Here is a 20,275-nt window from a genome sequence, read left to right on the forward strand (position 1 = left end):
CTTTGACCGTGTGTGTGGCTGTGTGTGTGTGTGTGTCAAATGCCATGACAACAAACCCATCACCATGACAACTAAGCAAACTCCATCCACTGATCACAAAAGCTCAAGAAAAGAGGACCCTTTTTAAAAAAAAAAAAAATGTAATATTATACTACAAGGCTGTTTAAGGGTATTGAGTAAAGGGAAAAGTAATATAAAAACTATATATGATTCACCATAAACTGCCACAGTCATTTGGTCCTGAAGGACAGTGTTGCCCACTGAAGCCTGGACGGTGACAGTGTGACTTCCCTCCTTGGAGAAAATGAAGGACATCACTCCGTCCAGGGTCACAACAGGCTAAACGACGAAGAGACAGAGAGAGACATGTGCTGTGACTTGTGAATCTGTCGTGTCATTCAGTTAATTGGCTGCACGGAGGAAGAACAAGAAAGTAAGGCTTACCTCCGTTTTGTTATCAAACCACCAGTAATAGGTGACAGTCCCCACATTGCTGGGCCGTAACACTGTCGTGAGGTTCACCGCTTTGCTCTTGACAACCACAGAGGGAGATGAGAGCTGGACCTGTTCGAGTTGACCTTTAGAGAGGAAACATAAAAACTAGAATAATTGCTAAATGCTGCTTTCATGATGTCCAAATTTCCAACAGAAGTCACGTATTCGGCAATGTTTTGGCACAGCGGTGGCTGTCTGGAACACAACGAGCATATAGGCAGACAGTGGAGAAGATTGGACTGCGGGAGTGGTTCGGAGAGTGTCTGCGGATGTTTTGATGCTTTTTGCCTTCATGAAAATGTCACCGCTGGTATCCATTATAATGAGCTGAATTCAAACTGACCACCGCTGCCCTTCACTGTCAATGAGGAAACAACAAGCAGCCGTCTTTCCCACCCACGCGCGGTGAGAGACACCCAAAACCTTGGATTGGAATTTTGGATGGAGTCTGACTTTAATGAACCAATCTGAAGTTGCAGAGGAGTCGTGAGCGTCTTTGCCCAAATGTTTTGCATTGTTTTTTCTCTCGAAGGGCTCACAAGTGTTCTCACCTGTCTGAAGGCTGTTGAATCAGCTGTGATAAAGGTTGGAGAAAATAACTCATAGTGTATGAGTTAACTAACTTAACGATATTAATTAAAATTAAGTTAGTTGCTAACAAGTTCACCTTCTCATGTGGCGGGAAACAAGCACTCAGCCAGGTAATCATCACTGACTGCATCACTCAAGCCCTTAAAGCGAAGGTGTTTTACACAATTCGTTATAGTATTCTGGAGGAAAAGGGCCTGTTTTCTTATATGAACACATCGACTCACAGGAGACGTGGAGATAGAGGATCACCCTGTCAAAGCCCAGAGTGTTGGTAGCTGTAGCAGAAACTTGGTAGATGCCAACTTTGCTGTAGATATGCTTGACCCCGTCATCGATGGAGCTTATGTTAACGTACGATATGGCGGTCCCGTCGCCAAAGTCCACCGTCACACTTGTCGTGGAGCTGAGACCCTTCAAAAAAAAGACAAAAAAGAAAGCAATGCTGTCAGTCACAATGCAGCCTCGGACGTTTGTCACACAACAGCGCACTTTCTATAATATCTACAAGAACGAGGTCAAGTGCTAAATCATGTCACTGCATATTTATTTGATACGGCGCTCCAGCGTCTGTGCTACGTCTATGCCAGCATCTCGATATACAGATAACTACACAGCAAAAAAAAAGCGTGCAGACTACAAGTGTCGCCGTGTACTGCACTACTGTTGCTTTGTTAAGTGAAGTCTGCACCTCTTCCAGAAAGACCAAGAAAGTGACATTCTTCTCCAGGGTTGCCACCAGAGTTCCCTCGCTGGTGAAGAGCTGGAGGCCCCTGGGGGCCTGACTGGGACACTTTTGTCGCCTGGGGCTGTACTTCAGCAGCGTTCCCTCGGTGCAGTTGTTAGACAAAGCCCTGCGATATCTGGAATTCATTTAAGACCCCCAAAAAGACACAGATGAGCAGTGCGTGAGTGGGAAAGCAGACATGTTACAAAAGCACGCACAGGAAGACTTTCATGATAACAGTGGTCCTCTCTGCTGCACAGCCACAGCTCTATCAGCTCAGTTAGCCGTTCATCAGCAGCGGCCGTCACTTACCGATCTGTTCCCCTGAACTGATTTGAAACCAGATGCTTGTTCACGATTAATTACATAAAAAAAGATGAACACAACATTTTTTGTCATACAAAACATAGCTATCCTGTTGTTTCAAATAGTTATCCATTACTTTTAGCTACTTTTCTGCTCGCTTGCTAACTGGTTTTCAATCTCAGCTGCAGCATGTGGTTTACTGTGGCTATTGTAAATAGATCAGCCTCACACCAACTTGCAATCCTGCTTGTATTCTCATTTTCCTCTTTAAAATGTGCATAAGTTTGGGAACCTTTCTTGTCTAGTATGCGAGCAACCATTTTCACACATGATAGCAGCGGTGGAGGAAGTATTCTGATTCTTTACTTGGGTAAAAGTGCCAATACAACAGTGTAAAAAAAAAACTCCATTACAAGTAAAAAGTATGTAAGAATTATCAGTAAAATGTCTCTCTTTGGTGCTAACAACTCATAGGCATTAAAGAGCTCAAAAACAGTGGGTATATAACTGTGAGCTGAATTTTATAAGCTTATCAAATGTTTTTTTTTTTATGTAAAATCTCCACCCAAAAAGTAACTCAGCTGTCAAATAAATGTACTATAAGAAAAAAGTAGAAGAAAATTGAAACATTTGTACTTTGCACCACTGCAGAATAGTGTGTGATTTTCAACAAAGTTTACGTGTAACAGAGGGCCTGTGTGCACCCACTCCTCCCTTTGCTGCTGTCAGCGCAAATGAATGAGGTGTACCCCGTGGTGTTGAGGAAGCTGTCCCCCGTGATGCAGTCTCTAGATGTGGCTGAAGGAACGAACCAGAAAGCCGGAGAGCAGCTCCCATCAATCTGCCTCTCAAAGCCATAGTCGCTGTTTGAGGGGGAACAACAAACACAGAAAATGGGGTGTTACTGAGATTCAGCATCATTTATTTAAAATACCAAATACAATTACACAGCTCAAACAGCATCACACACGCAGCAAGTGCATGCCTGCTGTGAATTGAGGTGCGTGGAAACTTTTCACAGCTCACACTTTTTTTTAAATTTGATGTTTTATGTATCGAACTCCTGAAGCAGAGCAGGCATCGTGTGTGTTTACGCAAACCATAATTACACCTCGGCAAAGTCAGAGGGATCGCCAGACTCCTTTCATCCTGATGAGGGAAGCGCTGTCTCAGAGTTTGAAAGTTTAACGCATCTTTTAGTAATAAAGTGGTGTTAATGTGGTAGTCAGCGCTGCTCATTTAGCACCGGCGAGATCGGGAAGATGAAAGAAAGGATGAGACACAGCGATGTCTGAAAAGTTCTGACTTGGTAGACGTAGAGAAGATGTGAATGGAGTGAGCCATCACTTTTATTCATTATGCAAATCGTCTCTATTTTACATCTACGTATATTCTATAACCTGTTCTCATTATGTACACATAGTTACTACATTACTGCACAACTTGTTTAAATTACATTTTATACATTCTGCTATTACTGCACACTTGTCCATCTATTTTAGTTTATTTAGTCCAGTCTATTTTAGCTGCTCCTCTATTTTATGTCTAATTAGATTTTGCTTCAGTGTAATTGTAATGTACGGTACAATAAAGAGCTTAAACTATTCAAATGCACTTGATTTAAGTAAGATGCAGCAGAGTACTGCTATCACATATTTGATTGCTAGGACTGCATTTCCTGTCAGTTCAGTTGTGTTGTGATGATGTGATCGTCCAGCATTACTCTTTTATGAAATGATGCTGCCCAAAAGAATTAGCCCATGCTAAATACAGTTCAAATGAACAAAATGAGTCTTTTAAGTTTTTGTTTTTAGATTTTTGTCCAATGTAAAGTGACACAGTTATTTTATTTCTATTTCTATATGAGCATTTTTGGACACATTTGCAGTATTCTGATATACTGAAATGATATTTTGATATTTTCATTAATATTGAGATATTTATTACAACCGCAATCTTACGTCAGGATTATTAACATCCAACAGTTAAACAACTCATGACATGATTTCAAATCACAGCACTAACATCCTAAGTTGACAGAGAGGTAACAGAAATAAGAATAACAAGTTGTGAATTATAAAATGTAGCTGTTCAAACAGTCCTCTTGTTGTGCCTTAGGTTTGCTTCACAGACTCTGCCTCTGGAGACTGATGAAGTGCTGTGCATTAGATTTAATGAAGTGAAAAGAGTAGCTGCAGAGCAGGGAACTCACCACTCAAAATCTGCCTCTGTGCATGGGCAGGAGTCTGACATCTGGGAAATATACTGATCTCTGGCCTTGACACATCGAACGTTTGCTTTCAGTTTTTGGAAGATTCTCTTCATTCCCATGATGCACACTTCCCCCTGTGATGAATAATGCATCATAAACATTTCAGAGGTTCTTTTTCCTTTTATTTCTTACCATCTTGCTTTTATTGTGCGGCTGACTCAAAGAAATTCACTTGAGTTTAATCAAAGATCGAGCCGTGCCATCAACAGCCGAGTCCTCGTACCTCATTGTGTAGCTGCCACGTCAGATAGTCGTCAGATGTGCATCGTTGTTGGAAAACGGACCGGAAGTCAATTTTGACAAGTTGCCACTCAGATCGATGACTGAAATGGCCGAATATTCTGCACAAACAAGTCAGGAGAACTAGGTCAAAAACATTTGGTATATGGGGCAAATTCAAGAAAGAAAAAAACCTGTTGTGTGAAAACCTTCACTGTGAGTAATTTTAAAGCGCTGACTGTAATCTATGTTCCTCTGCGGGAAACTGCCAAACTCCTCCGCATCTTGGGCTTATGAAAATATTTATGTACACTTCTAAGTCTTCATCGGAGTAACATATAATTACCCAGTGCAGTAATTAACAAACTAGACGCACATGCGTGGCTCCTTCAGATCTTACGTCATTATGAGGGTGTCCTCTCCAGGCTCCCCCAGCACCCCATCAACATAGAGCGGAGAGGAGGTGAAGCTATATTTGTCCCAGTTTCTGCCCTCATCAAAACTCAGCCTGAGGGAGAGAACAATGGTTGGATCAGAGACAGACCAGCCACAAACAGAGTCGAATTCAGTAAGAAAAGCCTCCGCAGGAAAGCAGTCTCACTCCTTAGTTTGGAGATAGTCTCTAAAAAGATGTGGCACATCCTCGGAGAGCCTTACCAAATATGTCTAATTGGCAGAGGTGTGTGTCGGATGGCCACCAGAGATCCTCCTTGATTCAGGAAAAACACGCTGTACTCTTCCTGAAACACCTGCAGACACGACCAGACTCACTTTATCACACCAGGGGAAACTAGACAAGTGCATGGTGACGACATGAGGAACACGCACTAAAGCGGAAACCTCAACAGTTCTGTTGCAGCCGGTGTTGCTCTCTGTCAAAATCTTAAGCTGATAACAAAAATCCTTGGGGTTTATTTGTTTGTGGGATCAGAGATGCGCATGTCTTACACAATGCTGCATGTCAAAACTTCACTCTTATTTCTTTGTAACTGCAGCACAGAGAACTGAAAAGCGAGAACCGAGAGCTTGGCATTGAAAGCTTCCTACTTTTGTTCACCCATTCTTTATTCGGTTAATGCCAGAGTGAAGTCAAATCTTTCTCATCATATTCTGTGTTATATGGAGGGGAAAGATCAAGGGGAAGGCAGCAGTTCCAGCTTTAAAGACGTTCTCTGAATAAAGAAAGTTTAAACCGTACATTTGAAGGCATATTAACGTAACCAAAAAGTGACTGTGCAGAACAGCAGCACTAAATTCACCCTGCGACGTCAAACTGTACCTCTCTCCAGGTGTTTCCAGCATCAGATGTGATGAAAATACTGACATTAGTGCTCGTCAGCTCAGGTCCAAAAACACCTGAACACAAAAGGTGGAACATCACTATTCATAATCCTCATTATTTCAAGCATGTCATTTAAACCGTTACACAAGCAAATGAGTATGTGTGCTTCTTTTGAAATCTGAGCATTTCTTCAGATAAGACAAAAGAAATGTCATCGTCATGGAAGAGATGTGCACGAGGGATTGATTTAATTTCATTTTGTAAACTGTAAAGCTGGGAGAGGCCCTGCTGGGAAGAGGAGGAACAGATTTGATTGGGAGCGCTGAGGGATGTGATCGAGAATAAACAACAGTATGGATGCGGAAATCAAAGTGCAAATCAAATAATCTCCTCACCTGACGCTATTATAATTCCTGGGGCCGACTCTTTGCTGACAATGTTTCCCGAGGTGTAGGGATTTTCTGATACGTGGAGGTGTAGGTGTAACGAACAGTAAGGCTGCGAAACACAAAGGAGATTAGTTTGCTCATGTCAGAATGTGAAAATGAAATACGAGCTTTCACAAAAGCTGTCCTGAATTAATTGTGAATCTATCATAATCATTAATTATCCAGCAGAGGAATTTCATATTTGGAAATGTTTTCAACATACAATACAATACATGGATATTATCATACATCATAACTCTCCATAGAACGTAAGTGAATCAGGGTCATTTGCGCTGGAATTTCAATATCAAAGTCCTGAGTTATGCTTACTCACAAAGCGGATATATCAAAATGTGTTTTTTCACTTATTATGGTTGGTGTTATTGCAGCCTCCAGAATCATTCTGAGGCATCTAAAAACAGCTAAAGCTCCAGATTTAACAGAGTGGGTAGATGCAGTGGCAGAGATTGCATCTTATGAGAGTCTGCACAGTAGATTAAAAAGCAGTTTGGATGATGGGGTGTGTCCATGAGACCTTTTTAAGTGTTTGATCAGATTTTATTTATTATAAAATGTCTGTTTATTTTATTTAATTGTTGATTCCATTTGCCACTTTGTGTTTTTTTTCTTCAAGTTAATTAAGGGTGTTTTTCCTCACTGCCATGTACCAAACTTTGCCATTAAAATGTTTTAACTATACAGATGATCAGACTTTTACTGAATAAGGAATAGCAACAAACCGTCTCTGTTACTTTTCGTAATAATCTAATAAAAATGTTTAGTTCCACTGCACTGTAAATCCTGCATTTTTTAAATATTAAAACCATCCCAATAGTTATGATACAATATGTCATACAATGAATCATATTAGACTATTATAATACAAAAAAGAAACAAGAAAGAACAACCTTAATTTAGTAACCTCATATTTTTGGATTCATAATTAAAGAGAGTTATGTTGAAAAGACTTGAGTGTTAGAGTCTTTTCAGCTGCTGACACATTCTGCTGTTTTTGTGACCCACATATATTTGCACTCTTGGTCCACAGCATGGCACGATCCACTGTAGCGTTTGTTTTTTTTTTCAGCTGATAACAGAAATCCAAATAACCAAATCTGTCTCTCATCAGTGGCCCACTTACCTGTTCACAATAGACCTTATTTCCCTGGAGATCGGTTGCTGGAGCCTGAAGAAGCCGCCAGTCTCTCCCCTTGTTGTATGTGATATAAGTTTTCACTTGGTTCTCAACAACTTTATTTGACAGGAACACCCCTTTAATCCCGGCAACCTGCGAACATGAGAGAAGGAGAGCAGTATGGGGAAAAATAACAAAAAAGGGAGGAAAAAAAACAACCGTAAATTATTCAGACTTAAGTAAAGCTGAAGGCCTAGATCGGAGAGGAAGAGATGTCTGAAAGTGACAGGGAGCACTATTTTGGACCATCTGTAGGACTCTGCAGAATCAAAACAACATATGGCGCAGCCCTGAGATATTTCTTCTTCTTTGTATTTATGTGCACAGAAATTCAGGCTCTCACGTGCCTCCATCGCTTGAGTTTCTCTTCCATTCAGGGAGGACAAGGATTCCATCAAAGGATTTCATGTGTTCTGCTGGTCAAGTCATTGCATAACTCCATATTTCTGGGCGTCAAATGTGTGTGGAGGTCAGTGAGCTGTGAGAGTAACCAACACTGATGGCTATCTTAGGTGTGTTTGTAACAATGTGATGCTTTTACTGCCGGCTGGAGATGAGGGTAATCTGGACTGACGCATACATGTGCAGTCTCTGCATCCTCATAGCACATCTGTCGACACAGCGAACATGTTCAGGGCACAAGTTAAAGATGTTATTTTTCCTGCACTGTGACTAAGTGACACTAAACTTGCCCATAGATGGTATGTTTCCTAAAAACAGAGCCTACTCAATGTGTTTTTGCTTGATGATAATGTCACACAAAAAAGATAATAAAAGCAGGCAGGAAGTGGATATGAGAGAGACACTCAGATGCTGCAGAATAAAATGTACCAACATCTGTTCCGTTATTGTGAGGACATCTGAGACACGAGAAAATCGGGATGAACCCTGACTCGACTTGTAGGCTGTCTGCTGGTACTTTACTTGTCAGAGTCTGTTTAATTGTTCATGAAAGCTCCCAAACCAGGGATTTAAATTTGTATGGTGCTCACGGTGAAAGACATGAAAGCCTGGTGGACTGCAGACTCTAAATTGCATGTGATGTGAATGTGTGTGGATCAATGAATAAAGCTAAGAGGTCTGGTAAGTATTATTTTCATTATTAATGAATCTGTCCGGTATGTTTTTCTGCATCTGCACAATGTCAGAAAAATACCCATTAAATCCTAAGAACACAGCATTGAGCGCAAATTTCTTCTCTTGTCCAGACCTGCAATTAATCGATCAATCAATCAATAAAAACATAAATCAGCGACTAATTTGATAATCAATTAGTCAGTTAAACACACAGTATGTAATTCCTGCTGTCTCTCACTCAAAACAATGAAAGCAAAGACGTGGTTTGATGATGTCATAAAGCACTGTGGGATCATGGGAGTTGTTTTTTATTGTTTTCATTATCTGGCATGATTCAGGCATCATGTTGCTTTTAATCATCTTATAGGCCAACGATCAATCACAGAAATGTTTGCTAGATTGATTGATAATGAAAATAATGGTTAGTTGTAGCTCTGCTCTTGTCTGCCAGAAGTTTCAGTTCAAAACCACAGATAGAGTAAAATAGTCAGATAATCAACTGGCAAGTACATAAAGCATCAAAATCTTCAAATTTGAGAACCTGGAGGTTGCAGATCAATTTTTTGTTTGATCAATTTGTTTTAAATGATCAAGCAATGTTGCAGATTTTACGCCACTCGACTACCATCTAACACACTCACTCATTTCAGCACTAATTAAATAAGAAATGAATAAGAATAAATAAATAAAATTTTGGAACATTCTAGGCTGCAACTAACATTTATATTGCTTTTCGATTAATCTGACGATTGTTTTCTCGATAAATCAATTAATCGTGCAAATAGCGCAAACAGTGAAAGCTCAAGGTGATGTCCATAAAGCAGCTTTGAGGTTCAAAGCTGGAACAGGAAAATGTTTGGCATCTCTGCTTGACAAATGACTCAACCAGTTATTTTGATCAATTATCTTTCTATCAACTAATCGAATAATTGACTGATCACTGCAGCTTTCTAATATAATTTTGCATGTATAATTGCACTTGTTATTTTTTTAATTGCACTAAATGATTTTAGTGAACATGACACATTGTCCTATAACCTGCAGCAGTCACAAAACCAGGCCAGTGATTTCAGTTGGTCCAACACGACAGTATGTAAAAGTATGACAGCGCCGCCCCAGCAGCACTGTCGCTGCCCACCTCATACAGGTCTATCATGATGTTGCCCTCCGGTCCTCCACTGCTCACAACGCTCTCCAGCATCAGGGTGAAGAACAGCCCTCTGGACTCAGACATGTACAGGTTGTAGGAGTCATTCTGGTGCCAGTCCTGAATGGCTGCCACCACCTGGTTATCGTCGGTGCTGATTATCTGCAAGTCCTGAAAAAAAGAAATCGTGACTAGATGTCAAGGTCTGAAGAATCGATTTAACTGGGCTCTCTCAACATAAACGTGTGAATCTGCACAGTAGTGTGCACAGAGCGGCCACGGAGCTCGAGCAGCGAATCTTGACATGATTCAGTCAGGATCAGCAGCGATTAGACCTCAGGCGTTTCATGCCATGCACTAAAAATGAAGACAGGCTCTGTTTAATTTTACTGAATCCCTTATCCAGGGTGAGGCGAGGTAAGAGACGTGTCCTCCTCAAGGAAACTGACGGCACACATGGATGGATGGACGAATGGATAGATTGATCGAAACAACACCGTGGGCACTAAATCTCTCCTGTTGTTATGACACGGTCCCTCACACCACTAAACCACCCTGCTGTGCTTTTAGTAAATGGAATTCAGTGGCAAGCACTATTTTGTGCAAAATGCAAATGGCCTTCTCTCTTTCAGAAAATTCCTTTGCAGTTCTTTGCAGTGAAACTGACTCTGCATTCATTTCTTTAGGAAATATCTGTTGATACAGATGGAGGGGGTATCTGATTAAAAACTATGCATGGGTCTTAAATAAACACAAGATCTGAAGATATAATTATGCATAACCGAAGCAGTTTTCAGGCAGATAATAATGCGGGGTAAACAATTAAAGGATTTGTCAGCAAACATTATGACTAACTGGGAACAAGCTTACTTAACATCATCTGAAAGGGAGAGTGTGTCACAGTTAAGTTAATGCTACGCAGCTACTCATTCCTCTGCATATACTCGACTCACCAAACACTGCATCCTCTCCAGCAGTCTTACCTTTGGCAGCGTGTACTTGGGAAGCTTCATTGGGTAGAAAGCATGCCTTTTATAGGACACATAATGGACTGACTGGCCACCTATTGGCACCTGAAAAAGCAATATAGTACAATTTACAGTCCATCACATATCAGGTAAATATTCATAAACGTCACTGTGTGCGCTGATTGCTGCCAGCATGCTTTAAACAATTTCAACCATCATCAAAACTCTGGGTTTTCTACTATTTGGGATGTTGTGCATTCTGGCAGAGTGGAGTTGTAGTATAATACACGACGCTGTGATTTCAATTTCATGCCACCCTTTCCCAGGATAATGGCCCCTTTTAGTTAATGAAAAACATGACTGTACATTAAGATGCAATCGAATGCAGCGGTTTTACAGCTTTTAATTGTCTTTTAATGAAGCCAGACCTTGCAATAAAAACCCACCTGGATGAAAACGTATTCATCCTGAACCACCAGGGAATTGGGGATGATAAATCCAGGGAAAGGCTTGCCCTTGTTTCCATCAGAGCAATTCTGAAGTTTACAAGTTATGTACTGTGACCCTGTGGGTAAACAAGAAATGAGTGCTAAAAATATAACAAAGGGAAAAACAACCTTCTGTAGACCACAATCAAGGTTCAGCATTGCCTATGCTGACAGTATTAACGGAGCCATGGAGGCAAAATTTTGGAGGCCAATCCTTATTCTCACTAATAGATAAAGTAGAGAGAGCTGTCCCAGTGTGTTAGCATCAGCCAAATGAGGAGGTCTCCCCGGGGACAGGGCATTAACACACGAGGCCTTATGGAAGTGCTGCCCTCTCTCCACTGTGGCCGAGAGAGGAGCCAAGTCACAGCCTGGCCCTTGAAAAATGAATTAGTTTAATCGTATGAAGAGTCTCCAAGCAGCCAATTCAGGCGGGGACGAGAGTTTTAGTGAGGACAGCAAAAAAAAAAAAAAAAGAAGAAGAAGAAGAAGAAGAAAAGCTATAATCTGTCACCAGTTGTTTTAAATTTAGGCTAGAAATTACAGCAAATGTTGCTAATGTGATGTGAAAGCTGTTCACAAAATAAGTTTTGACCAATCCTCTTTTCTGTGTTGCCAAGGTAACATCATTTCATCACTCACGTCCGTCAGAGACGATGATCTCCAGGTGAATCATTCCTTGTTCTTTGTCTAAACCCAGTCTGGACCTGCAACATCATGACAAAGGTTGATGACATTGTGTGTAGATATTGACTCAGATATTTCTTTCTTTCTCTAATTATTTCATTAGGATTTGAATTGTATTTCTGTAATGATTAGCTGTTACTAAATATTGAGACCCAAGCTAACTTTGCTAACTGACGTTAGCGTGCGACTGTATTAGCCATGTAGATTGAGGAGAAATACGGCTGACACATCAGATACTTGCAAAAAACTTTAAAAAAATAATGTTTACTTGGGGAGATTTAAAATAATACAATTCACAAAATAGCACAGCATACCTCAAATTACAAAACATTATGCTAAGTGACTAGCTAGCTAAATAGCGTCAGTTAGATTAGTATAATCGTGTAGCTACTAGTTTCAGACAGGCCCCTTAAACTGCTCATTTTGGGAAGGCAATTTTGACCTGATGAATTTTATTTAGTAATGTGTTGATAGTTAGTAAGAACATATATTTCACAGTATTGATTGAAACACTAGAAGTCAAATGTTAAATCGGCCCCCACGTGCTGTTACAGTGGTGTAACAGCACTCAATATCTCTACAGAAATACCAAGGACCACAATAAGCTCCCAAGATTATAAATATAGTTAAAAACAATCTAATATTCATTAAATTAATTCCAGCTGAATTAAAACTGTATAATGATAACATAATTAAACAAATCTAAAAACAATGTGAGGGATCCCCACAGAGTGCGTGCAGGGTTTCATGGTCTCATTTCTGATCCTTGCAATTTGAGATGTTATAAATGCCCTTTGTTTAAAATGTGAAAAAATAAAACGGCTCCAATCAAGTTTTGAATCAGAGCTTCAGAGTTTCAATAATGGGCCACAATTACACATGAAATCAGCCAATACAGCAGCATTTAAATTGAAAACAAGCTCTGACTGAGAGGCAAAAGACTGAACCACTGGACTATGGCACAAAATAAACGTAAATTGAGTATGCATAGACATTTAAAATACACCCAAAGCACTTTTCTCAAATTGTTAGGAAAAAAAAATCATGCATTTTGATGTTGCTACTAAGCCAGACACCATTTTGATGGAGTTTGGGTCAATAGTAAGCCTGTGTGACTGCTGTACTCCCCCGGACACAAGCTGTTCTGCTGGCTAGAAACAACAAACCTTAGTTTGACAAAGATATTACCTGTTAGACAACAGAATGGTCAATGTGAGGAAAAAAGTACAAGACATCAGTTTGTCCTTTCGCAGGCAGAGAGGGGTCATCACAGACCGTATGAGATTCATGGTTCTGTCTCGTTTCTGATTGGTGCAATTTGAGATGCTGCAATTACCCCCAGTCTCCCTGACTTAGACACAAACTTAGAGATGGATTTATGAATGGAAAAAGAAGTAAACACGACAGAAAGGACAGAGTAGTTATTTTTGTGTGACAGAAGGATATATTTTTCTTTTGCTATCCTGTTTATCATTTTGTAACCCTCTGATTTCTCTATGTGGACCCTTGGCTTTGACACCCAAGTCGAGAACCACTGATTTAGGTTATGCAGAGTATCTATATTAGACTCAGTTTCTTGTTGTTTATTTTGAACATCGGGGGGCTTAACAAGGCATCCAGGCAAAAAGCTTTATTGATTATTTTGCTGCCGTCCCAAGGCACATTTGACAAAGCGTATGCGCTGTGTGAATAATCAGAACAAAAACAAAGACAATTTGAAGAAAACTCACACAATAATTGCACTTAGCTCACAGTAATAGCCTCTGTTTTTCTGTTATTAGAAGCGCAGCAGTTGTGATTTACATTTGAGTTTGATCTTCATTTCGATTGTGCATGGGACCAAGGGAAATAAGAGATGTAGCTGTGATCTTTACTGTTCTCCCAGGAGCAATAATTCAGCAACCTTATCTGTGAACACTGGCCTGACGGACATTTGACCTGCGCTGCACTTGATGGGTAAGGTGTATTTAGCCATTTCATTCACTTTCAATAGAGATTCTTCATGATAGCGGTTAAGTCCGAGTGACAGAAGTGACCACTTGTTGTATTAATAGCAGCTGTTGTGACAGAAGATGGGTTTCTTCTCATTTTCCATACCGTGTCTGAACTATAATATAAAAAGCCCCCGTCCTGCTTCCCTCAGCACTCTGTAATTGCCTCGCAGCTCCATCTCTTTTAATGGACTTTCTGTCAAATACATCCAATTCTATCAGTGAGTAGCAGCCCTTGCTCTTAAATAAACCCCTGCAATGTTATACTGTGTTCTCCCATAACTAACACATACCACTGTGTGTGCCTCGCGAGGGGGCCTGTTAACATATTTCTGCAAATCATCTCTGTCAGGTTTTCTTAAATAAAATGAGCCGGACAGGGTGAGATGGAAATATTTCTTTCATAGCGGATCTCCGATGGGTTTTTTTGGTTAAAGTACATATTTTAAAATCAAAAGCTGTTTTTTTGTCAAACACCACTGTCTTTATTTAGTATATTGACCGAAATAGTAAATAATAATTGAAAAGATATGGTATATACTCAAATTAAAGGTAATTGTACAGAATATATGCAGGATTTGTGAATATGCCTGCAGCAGCAAGACATTTTGCATCCATGGGTTAGTAGTAATCTTCCTTTGGTATGATTATCTTATTTTCTATTTTTCCAGACAGATTACAGTTTAATATTCATGATGTTCCTTGCAGATCGTTGACGACCTAAATTACAACCACATTCTGTCATGAAAAACAAAAAGAGCCTTGACTTTTATGTGAGGTAGAGTTTCAATAAAAGTTGAAGATCTTTATGTGCACAGTTGATTTAGCTGTTTGCCTGAAAGGAAAGTCTCTGTCTTGTTATGTGATTTAGGTGAGCTGTATTGCTCATTATGTGATGATTTAGGGGCTACCTTTTCAGTAGTATGTCCTTTATTTCTGATGAGTTCCTCTGCTTGAATGATTATAAAGTACATACATTGTATTGTGGAAACCTTTTTGTGGCAGATTTTATTTGTAGAGCTTGGGACAGAAGCTATTTGTGGTATAATAATAAATCTAAGTTTTGCTCTCTTGTCTGAAAAGTGTTTCGCCACTGCATGTGTATTCCTGGTGTTTTATAACTCCATGTGTTTCTCATGGTGCATGCATGAAAGAATAAATAGCATAATAATATAGATTTACTTCATGCAGCAGTTTTAAATTCTGCATCTTTCAAGCTAACTGCAGTTGGTTTAAAGTTCACCACAGTTTCTGTATACATTAGGAAAACAAATTAGCCAGCACTGAAAGGGCAAGTTATAAATTACCCCTTAACCCCATAAGAAACAAGTGTCATACATCCACCTTCGCTTGAGGATAGAAATATGAGCCTCATTAAGCAAGAGATAGCTGTTGTTTTGTCTACTTAGTCATCAGCGTTTTTCATAAATGGGTTTTTATTTACTCTGAAGGTGTTGGGTCATTGTATTTCCCAGAAAAAAACAAAACAAAACATGTACTGCAGGTCACGCCAAGCCCCCTTGATTAATCCATGGTTCTGCTTTTTTTATTTCTGTGTGAAAGCGATCTTGTAGCCAACAACCATAAAAAGATTATAAATTAAACATTTATCCTGGACCGTAATCCCTGCACCAGCACCCAACTGCTAATAACACTACAACACTTAAAAAGACACCCAGAAGCTCTCTGCGATATCATCAGTCCGGATAATATTCGATAGGATTCGATTTGTTGTACACTGCGGTATCCCAGCAATATTTCATGAGCAGACTGAATTCAAAGGATCAAATATTAATGAGCCTATGTAAATATATAACATTATATATATAGATAGATATACAGTATATAAGTGGAACATCTGCCTCCCTAAAAACCTTGCTTTGGCAATCAATAATAAAAGCAATGGGATTAAAATGTGAAATGTTATTTAATTTACTCAATTTTTATCTTTACTGTAATCAGTGGTGGAAAGTAACTAAATACACATACCGAAGTGCTCCACTTCAGTCAAACTTTTAGGCATTTACACTTGAACATCTCAGAGGCAAATACTGCACTTTACTCCACTCACCTCAGTACAGTACATGCTAGATACAAATTAAGATTTTTTTAACATGACAAACAGCTTCTAAAATACAAAACCCATTCAAAAAAGCTGTGTACCTAAGCACCTTGTCACAGGTTTCCTGTGTCTGAAACTCTCTGACTGTTTCATTTATATAAAAATCATCGATCATGACCCCTCAGATTTACCTTGTGACCCTTTGGAGGGGTCAGACCCCTGGGCTGGGAATCACTGAGCCAAAGTACCTAACATATGTATAAAGTAGGTAAAACTGGCTCCAACTACTCCATCAGTTCTACTTATACATTGGTGCATTAGCAATAATAATGCAATAATGTCATACAAGATCATTTATCAGTCAAAGGGGTCAAGTACTTTAAGCGCATTTTACTGATAATACTTACTTTTACACAAGTAAACCTTTAAAATGAAGGGTTTTTACTCTTAATCAAGTATTTCAACATTGTTGTTTTGGTGCTTTTACTCCAGTAAAGGAAACAAGTTCTTCTGCCAGTACTGAGACATGACACTCGAGATGCCAGACTTGTGAAGTGGTTAAAATCCGACTCAATAACATACATTTTCTTTAGATATTCCTGCAAATGAGCTGCTGACTGATACTGCAGTATGAGTCACTACTCTGGTAACTGTTAACTTTTGTTTCTACTTCGTCAGTAAAACTTGTCAGCATATCTGGAAAAAAAAACATCCAACTTATTTTATAGAACATGTAAATACAGTATGTATAGTGGATTTCCCCTCTGTACTGCTGCGGTGATCACAATGCTAAAAATGCACACAGTTTGATTTATTGATGCATAATTGTTCTTTTCTTGTCTATTATTCAGTGGGGTTTTTTTTTGGAACATGTCAAAATTTGCAGCAATATTGCAGCATTTCCCTCCAAGACAGACAAGCCCTCAAATGACTGATTGTTGATCTCACCAGTAGAATCTGTTGGGGACGACGCTGTCATGCACAAGCTGCCATCTCCTCCCAAATTCAACAGAGACATAGAGCTGAAAAATGAGAGGAATGCATTAAGCAAATGAGTTACAGTATAGAGAATAATTCTCCAAGTCAGAATATCCAAGAGAATTATTCCCTGATTTATGTCCAACTGTGTTGTCAAGCAGCTGTCACATTTGTAGATTTTGTGGCGTCAGTCTGGTGATGTTGTTTTGAATATTGCGCTACTGAGCGCATACTTTATGTGAAAATGCAACGGTGATGAGACAATCCATCAGTTTCTGTAAAAATACGGGGAAATTCTGAAGCTAGGTTTTTCATTAAAAACCAAAACAGAAAACACTGAGGATTATTCATTATGATGCCTCGGAAAAGACAGAAGGGAGGACATAGAAATTGAAATAAAAGTGTCTCCTCCTCACAATAACTCAGCAGGATTTCAGCCTAATTGGCATTATAAAATCACTCATTTAACTGTCATTGTAATCTTTTCTTTCCCCATGAAGCTATTAGGCTCCTTTTTACTGCAAAGTTAGACTCATGTCCGAGCATTCGGGAGGCCTGTCATCTTACCGTCATGATCGAGCAGCAAGCATCTTAAGCTGGGAGCTTTACAAGGATAAGCAACATCATTTTGACTTATCCAAGGGCTTCAAACTCTTAAAAGACATGACAGACAATCAATAAATGTAAAATGAAACCAAGCTCAGATTAATTTCAGCTGCGATGGAAAGAGAAAAACTGATGAAATTTAGCTTTACAAAGACGTACAGAATGACCTGAAGGCAAACGTCTGTGGAGCATCTTTATTTTGACCCGCTGATGGCTCTCAACTAAGCTTTCATCTTCCTCCCTGCACCATTTATCTCACTTCTCAAACCTTGACTGTTTTTCTCTCTGAAAATCAAGTCCTCCAATAGCAGGCTGGGAAGGCTGAGTTTGATGTCTGGTGTGTAGAGTAAAGCAGACAGCGGGGTTCTCACACAGAGTAATGGTGGGTGTGTGTTTACGCTTGCAATTGTGTGTGTGTGTGTGTGTGTGTGTGTGTGTGTGTGTGTGTGTGTGTGAGCTTGTGGATTGTTTGGGCGTTTCTCCCTTGTTAACTTTCCCCTGTGCTGTCTAGGACACATCCATTCAAAGTTAGAGGCTTCAGCCAGACCTTATGACTTGTTGAGCGGAGCAGGTGATCAGCTGCCTCTGTTTCTGACAACTGCAGCCTTGGTTTAAGTGGCAGGCGTCTCTGCTCATGAAGACCATGTCCTGAATGGTGGCCGCCATTATCAAAATGAATGCTTTCGACCGTGACAACAACCTATGTTTTGTATCATTTTATAGAGACATTCATTTTGCCGCGACCCATCGGGCTCCTGATATATAATCTGGCAGAACGCTCGCGCCGAGCTACCAAGAGCATGACAAGCAGCAAGTAAAGCATGCACAACAGCCTTTATTCCCATCCAGACTTTATCTTTGTGCCACTGTTCAGTTGTTATTCCAGCTATTTCATGCCATCTGACAGCTACACATTACCTTTTGGTCGTGGCTGTAAGCCAGGATCCAGTCCTCCTGCTCCGGGTGAAAAAGCAGGCTGAGGATATCAAAGGCTAAGCTGTGTTTCTGATAGGACGCCCCCTCGTCAAGGCTAATGAGGAGGCTGCTCTCCACCTCCGGGTCCGTAAGTAGCATGATCTGAGACGAGACAAGAAAGGAGACGGGGGAATCAGCGGCCCACCTTGACAGCATCCATTCCACAGGGCTTAAATGTGCTTGTGCAATGCTTGGAACAAATGCATGGTGCAACCTCCAGCAGGGCTGCTGTGTGGTGGAGTCGCTTAGTGATAACAATCGACAGATTTGTTCAACGCAGGCAGGACTTTTCATAGCCTGCATGTGGACACCTACCTTCCTTTTGTTGTTCGGACTCACGTACAAGTAGCTCAGGATGACCTTTGGCCCGACTTTCTCATTAAGTTTCTCATACGTGGTCCCATAATCAGTTGACCTAAAATTCAATTATAGAATAAAGCGAATAGGTTGTAAATAGGAGAGCAAAGGAGAACAGAGCAACACCTTCTCGTTAAGATGCTGATGGTATCATTAAGCATATCAGGCAAGCAGAAAATTGCAACAGCAGAAGTCATGAAGCAATTTGCTAGATGAATGGAGATTTTTTTAATTATCAGAATAAACAAGAATATCCTGTGTGGCACACATGGTGAGGGGACAGGGTATTATTTGAACTGCTTGTATTATTGATGGTTTGGGGTGAAAATACAATTCTGATGTTTGTGATGTTCATGTTTTATAACTCAGACGGAGCATTAGAGGACATATTTGCCTGTTGCTTGACAATGGCTCACGCCGCTTTGCTGGGCTCATTTTGGATTCATTCACTGACACCAAAACAGATATTGGTCCCAGCTGTTTGGTGACAGTTCAGAAACAAGCAGCCCTGAAATGTTTTGTGCTGCATGAAAGAAAACTTTAATGATCTTTTGTTTTGTGTTGAAGGGCATTTGTGAAATATGTAGTCATTATTTGCTATTTAACCCTTGTATATTAAAGATAATGGCTCTACTGTTTGCAGTCCCACAGACCCCAATACTGTATGTGTAAAAATACTACTACTAATAATAATAATAGCAAAATCAATCTGGGTTTCCACATTAAACCTGCAGTAGCTGTTGTTTTCTGGTCATTTTTTGGCAGCCGAAACAAGCTGTGAACACAACATTGACATAACATCACCTTTAGAGCTGATATTACGAACTTACGAACACTTACTTATTTAAACATTCAGCAAGTCATTTGGATTCATGTTTATGTTCACTTGATGAATGCAAGCCCAATATTCACTCTCTTTAAGCTCTGTTTTTGGTCTCTACCAACTCCTGAGGGAAATATCTGGCTCTTTAGCTGCTCAGTGCTCGTCGCTACCTGTGTCTGTTTGCTGTTTGGTGCTGAGCAGACAGTGTACAGTGAATTTTTTAGATCTCCATTGCTGAACAGCTGCCTGCTGCAGCTGAAAACTATGGTGCAAGAGCAGTGAGAGTGAACCATAACAGTGAAATTGCAGCCGGGCATCTAAACAATAAATAAAGTCTTATAAAGGCTTAAACTCGCTGTAAAACTCTGCACAGCCGAGGGGATATCAGTCGGCTGATAAGTCTCAGTAGGTTCATAGGTTCAAAAATATATGCTTGTTTTCTGCCAAAAAGTCACTCACAGACAAATAACGGTATGTTATCACACACAGTAGTGGTGTTACTTATGTTTAATTAGACAGCAGAGATTTAATTTTAATCTGCTGTTGAAGATCTCTTAGAAATAAACTGTCCAAATAGACTCATTGGGCGTTTGGGACGGGTAGT

General features: G+C 40.0%; 1 protein-coding gene across 1 annotated transcript in view; it reads right to left on the reverse strand.

The window, feature by feature from the left end:
- The window catches only part of LOC121613728 (VPS10 domain-containing receptor SorCS1-like), a 54,166-nt gene that overhangs the window by 16,304 nt on the left and 17,587 nt on the right, over positions 1-20,275 (reverse strand). The window contains exons 3-21 of the mRNA XM_041947333.1: positions 18,807-18,906; positions 18,435-18,593; positions 16,881-16,954; positions 11,835-11,899; positions 11,151-11,269; positions 10,720-10,809; positions 9,728-9,907; positions 7,459-7,605; positions 6,285-6,387; positions 5,887-5,963; positions 5,265-5,356; positions 5,008-5,115; positions 4,612-4,729; positions 4,329-4,462; positions 2,866-2,979; positions 1,775-1,946; positions 1,311-1,497; positions 445-578; positions 216-339 (exon numbers count right to left, since the gene is read on the reverse strand). Coding sequence (XP_041803267.1) covers positions 216-339; positions 445-578; positions 1,311-1,497; positions 1,775-1,946; positions 2,866-2,979; positions 4,329-4,462; positions 4,612-4,729; positions 5,008-5,115; positions 5,265-5,356; positions 5,887-5,963; positions 6,285-6,387; positions 7,459-7,605; positions 9,728-9,907; positions 10,720-10,809; positions 11,151-11,269; positions 11,835-11,899; positions 16,881-16,954; positions 18,435-18,593; positions 18,807-18,906 — 2,297 coding nt within the window. The remainder of the gene's footprint in view (positions 1-215; positions 340-444; positions 579-1,310; positions 1,498-1,774; positions 1,947-2,865; positions 2,980-4,328; positions 4,463-4,611; positions 4,730-5,007; positions 5,116-5,264; positions 5,357-5,886; positions 5,964-6,284; positions 6,388-7,458; positions 7,606-9,727; positions 9,908-10,719; positions 10,810-11,150; positions 11,270-11,834; positions 11,900-16,880; positions 16,955-18,434; positions 18,594-18,806; positions 18,907-20,275) is intronic.

The sequence above is a fragment of the Chelmon rostratus genome, chromosome 11 (assembly GCF_017976325.1).
Source record: "Chelmon rostratus isolate fCheRos1 chromosome 11, fCheRos1.pri, whole genome shotgun sequence".
Classification (NCBI taxonomy): domain Eukaryota; kingdom Metazoa; phylum Chordata; class Actinopteri; order Chaetodontiformes; family Chaetodontidae; genus Chelmon; species Chelmon rostratus.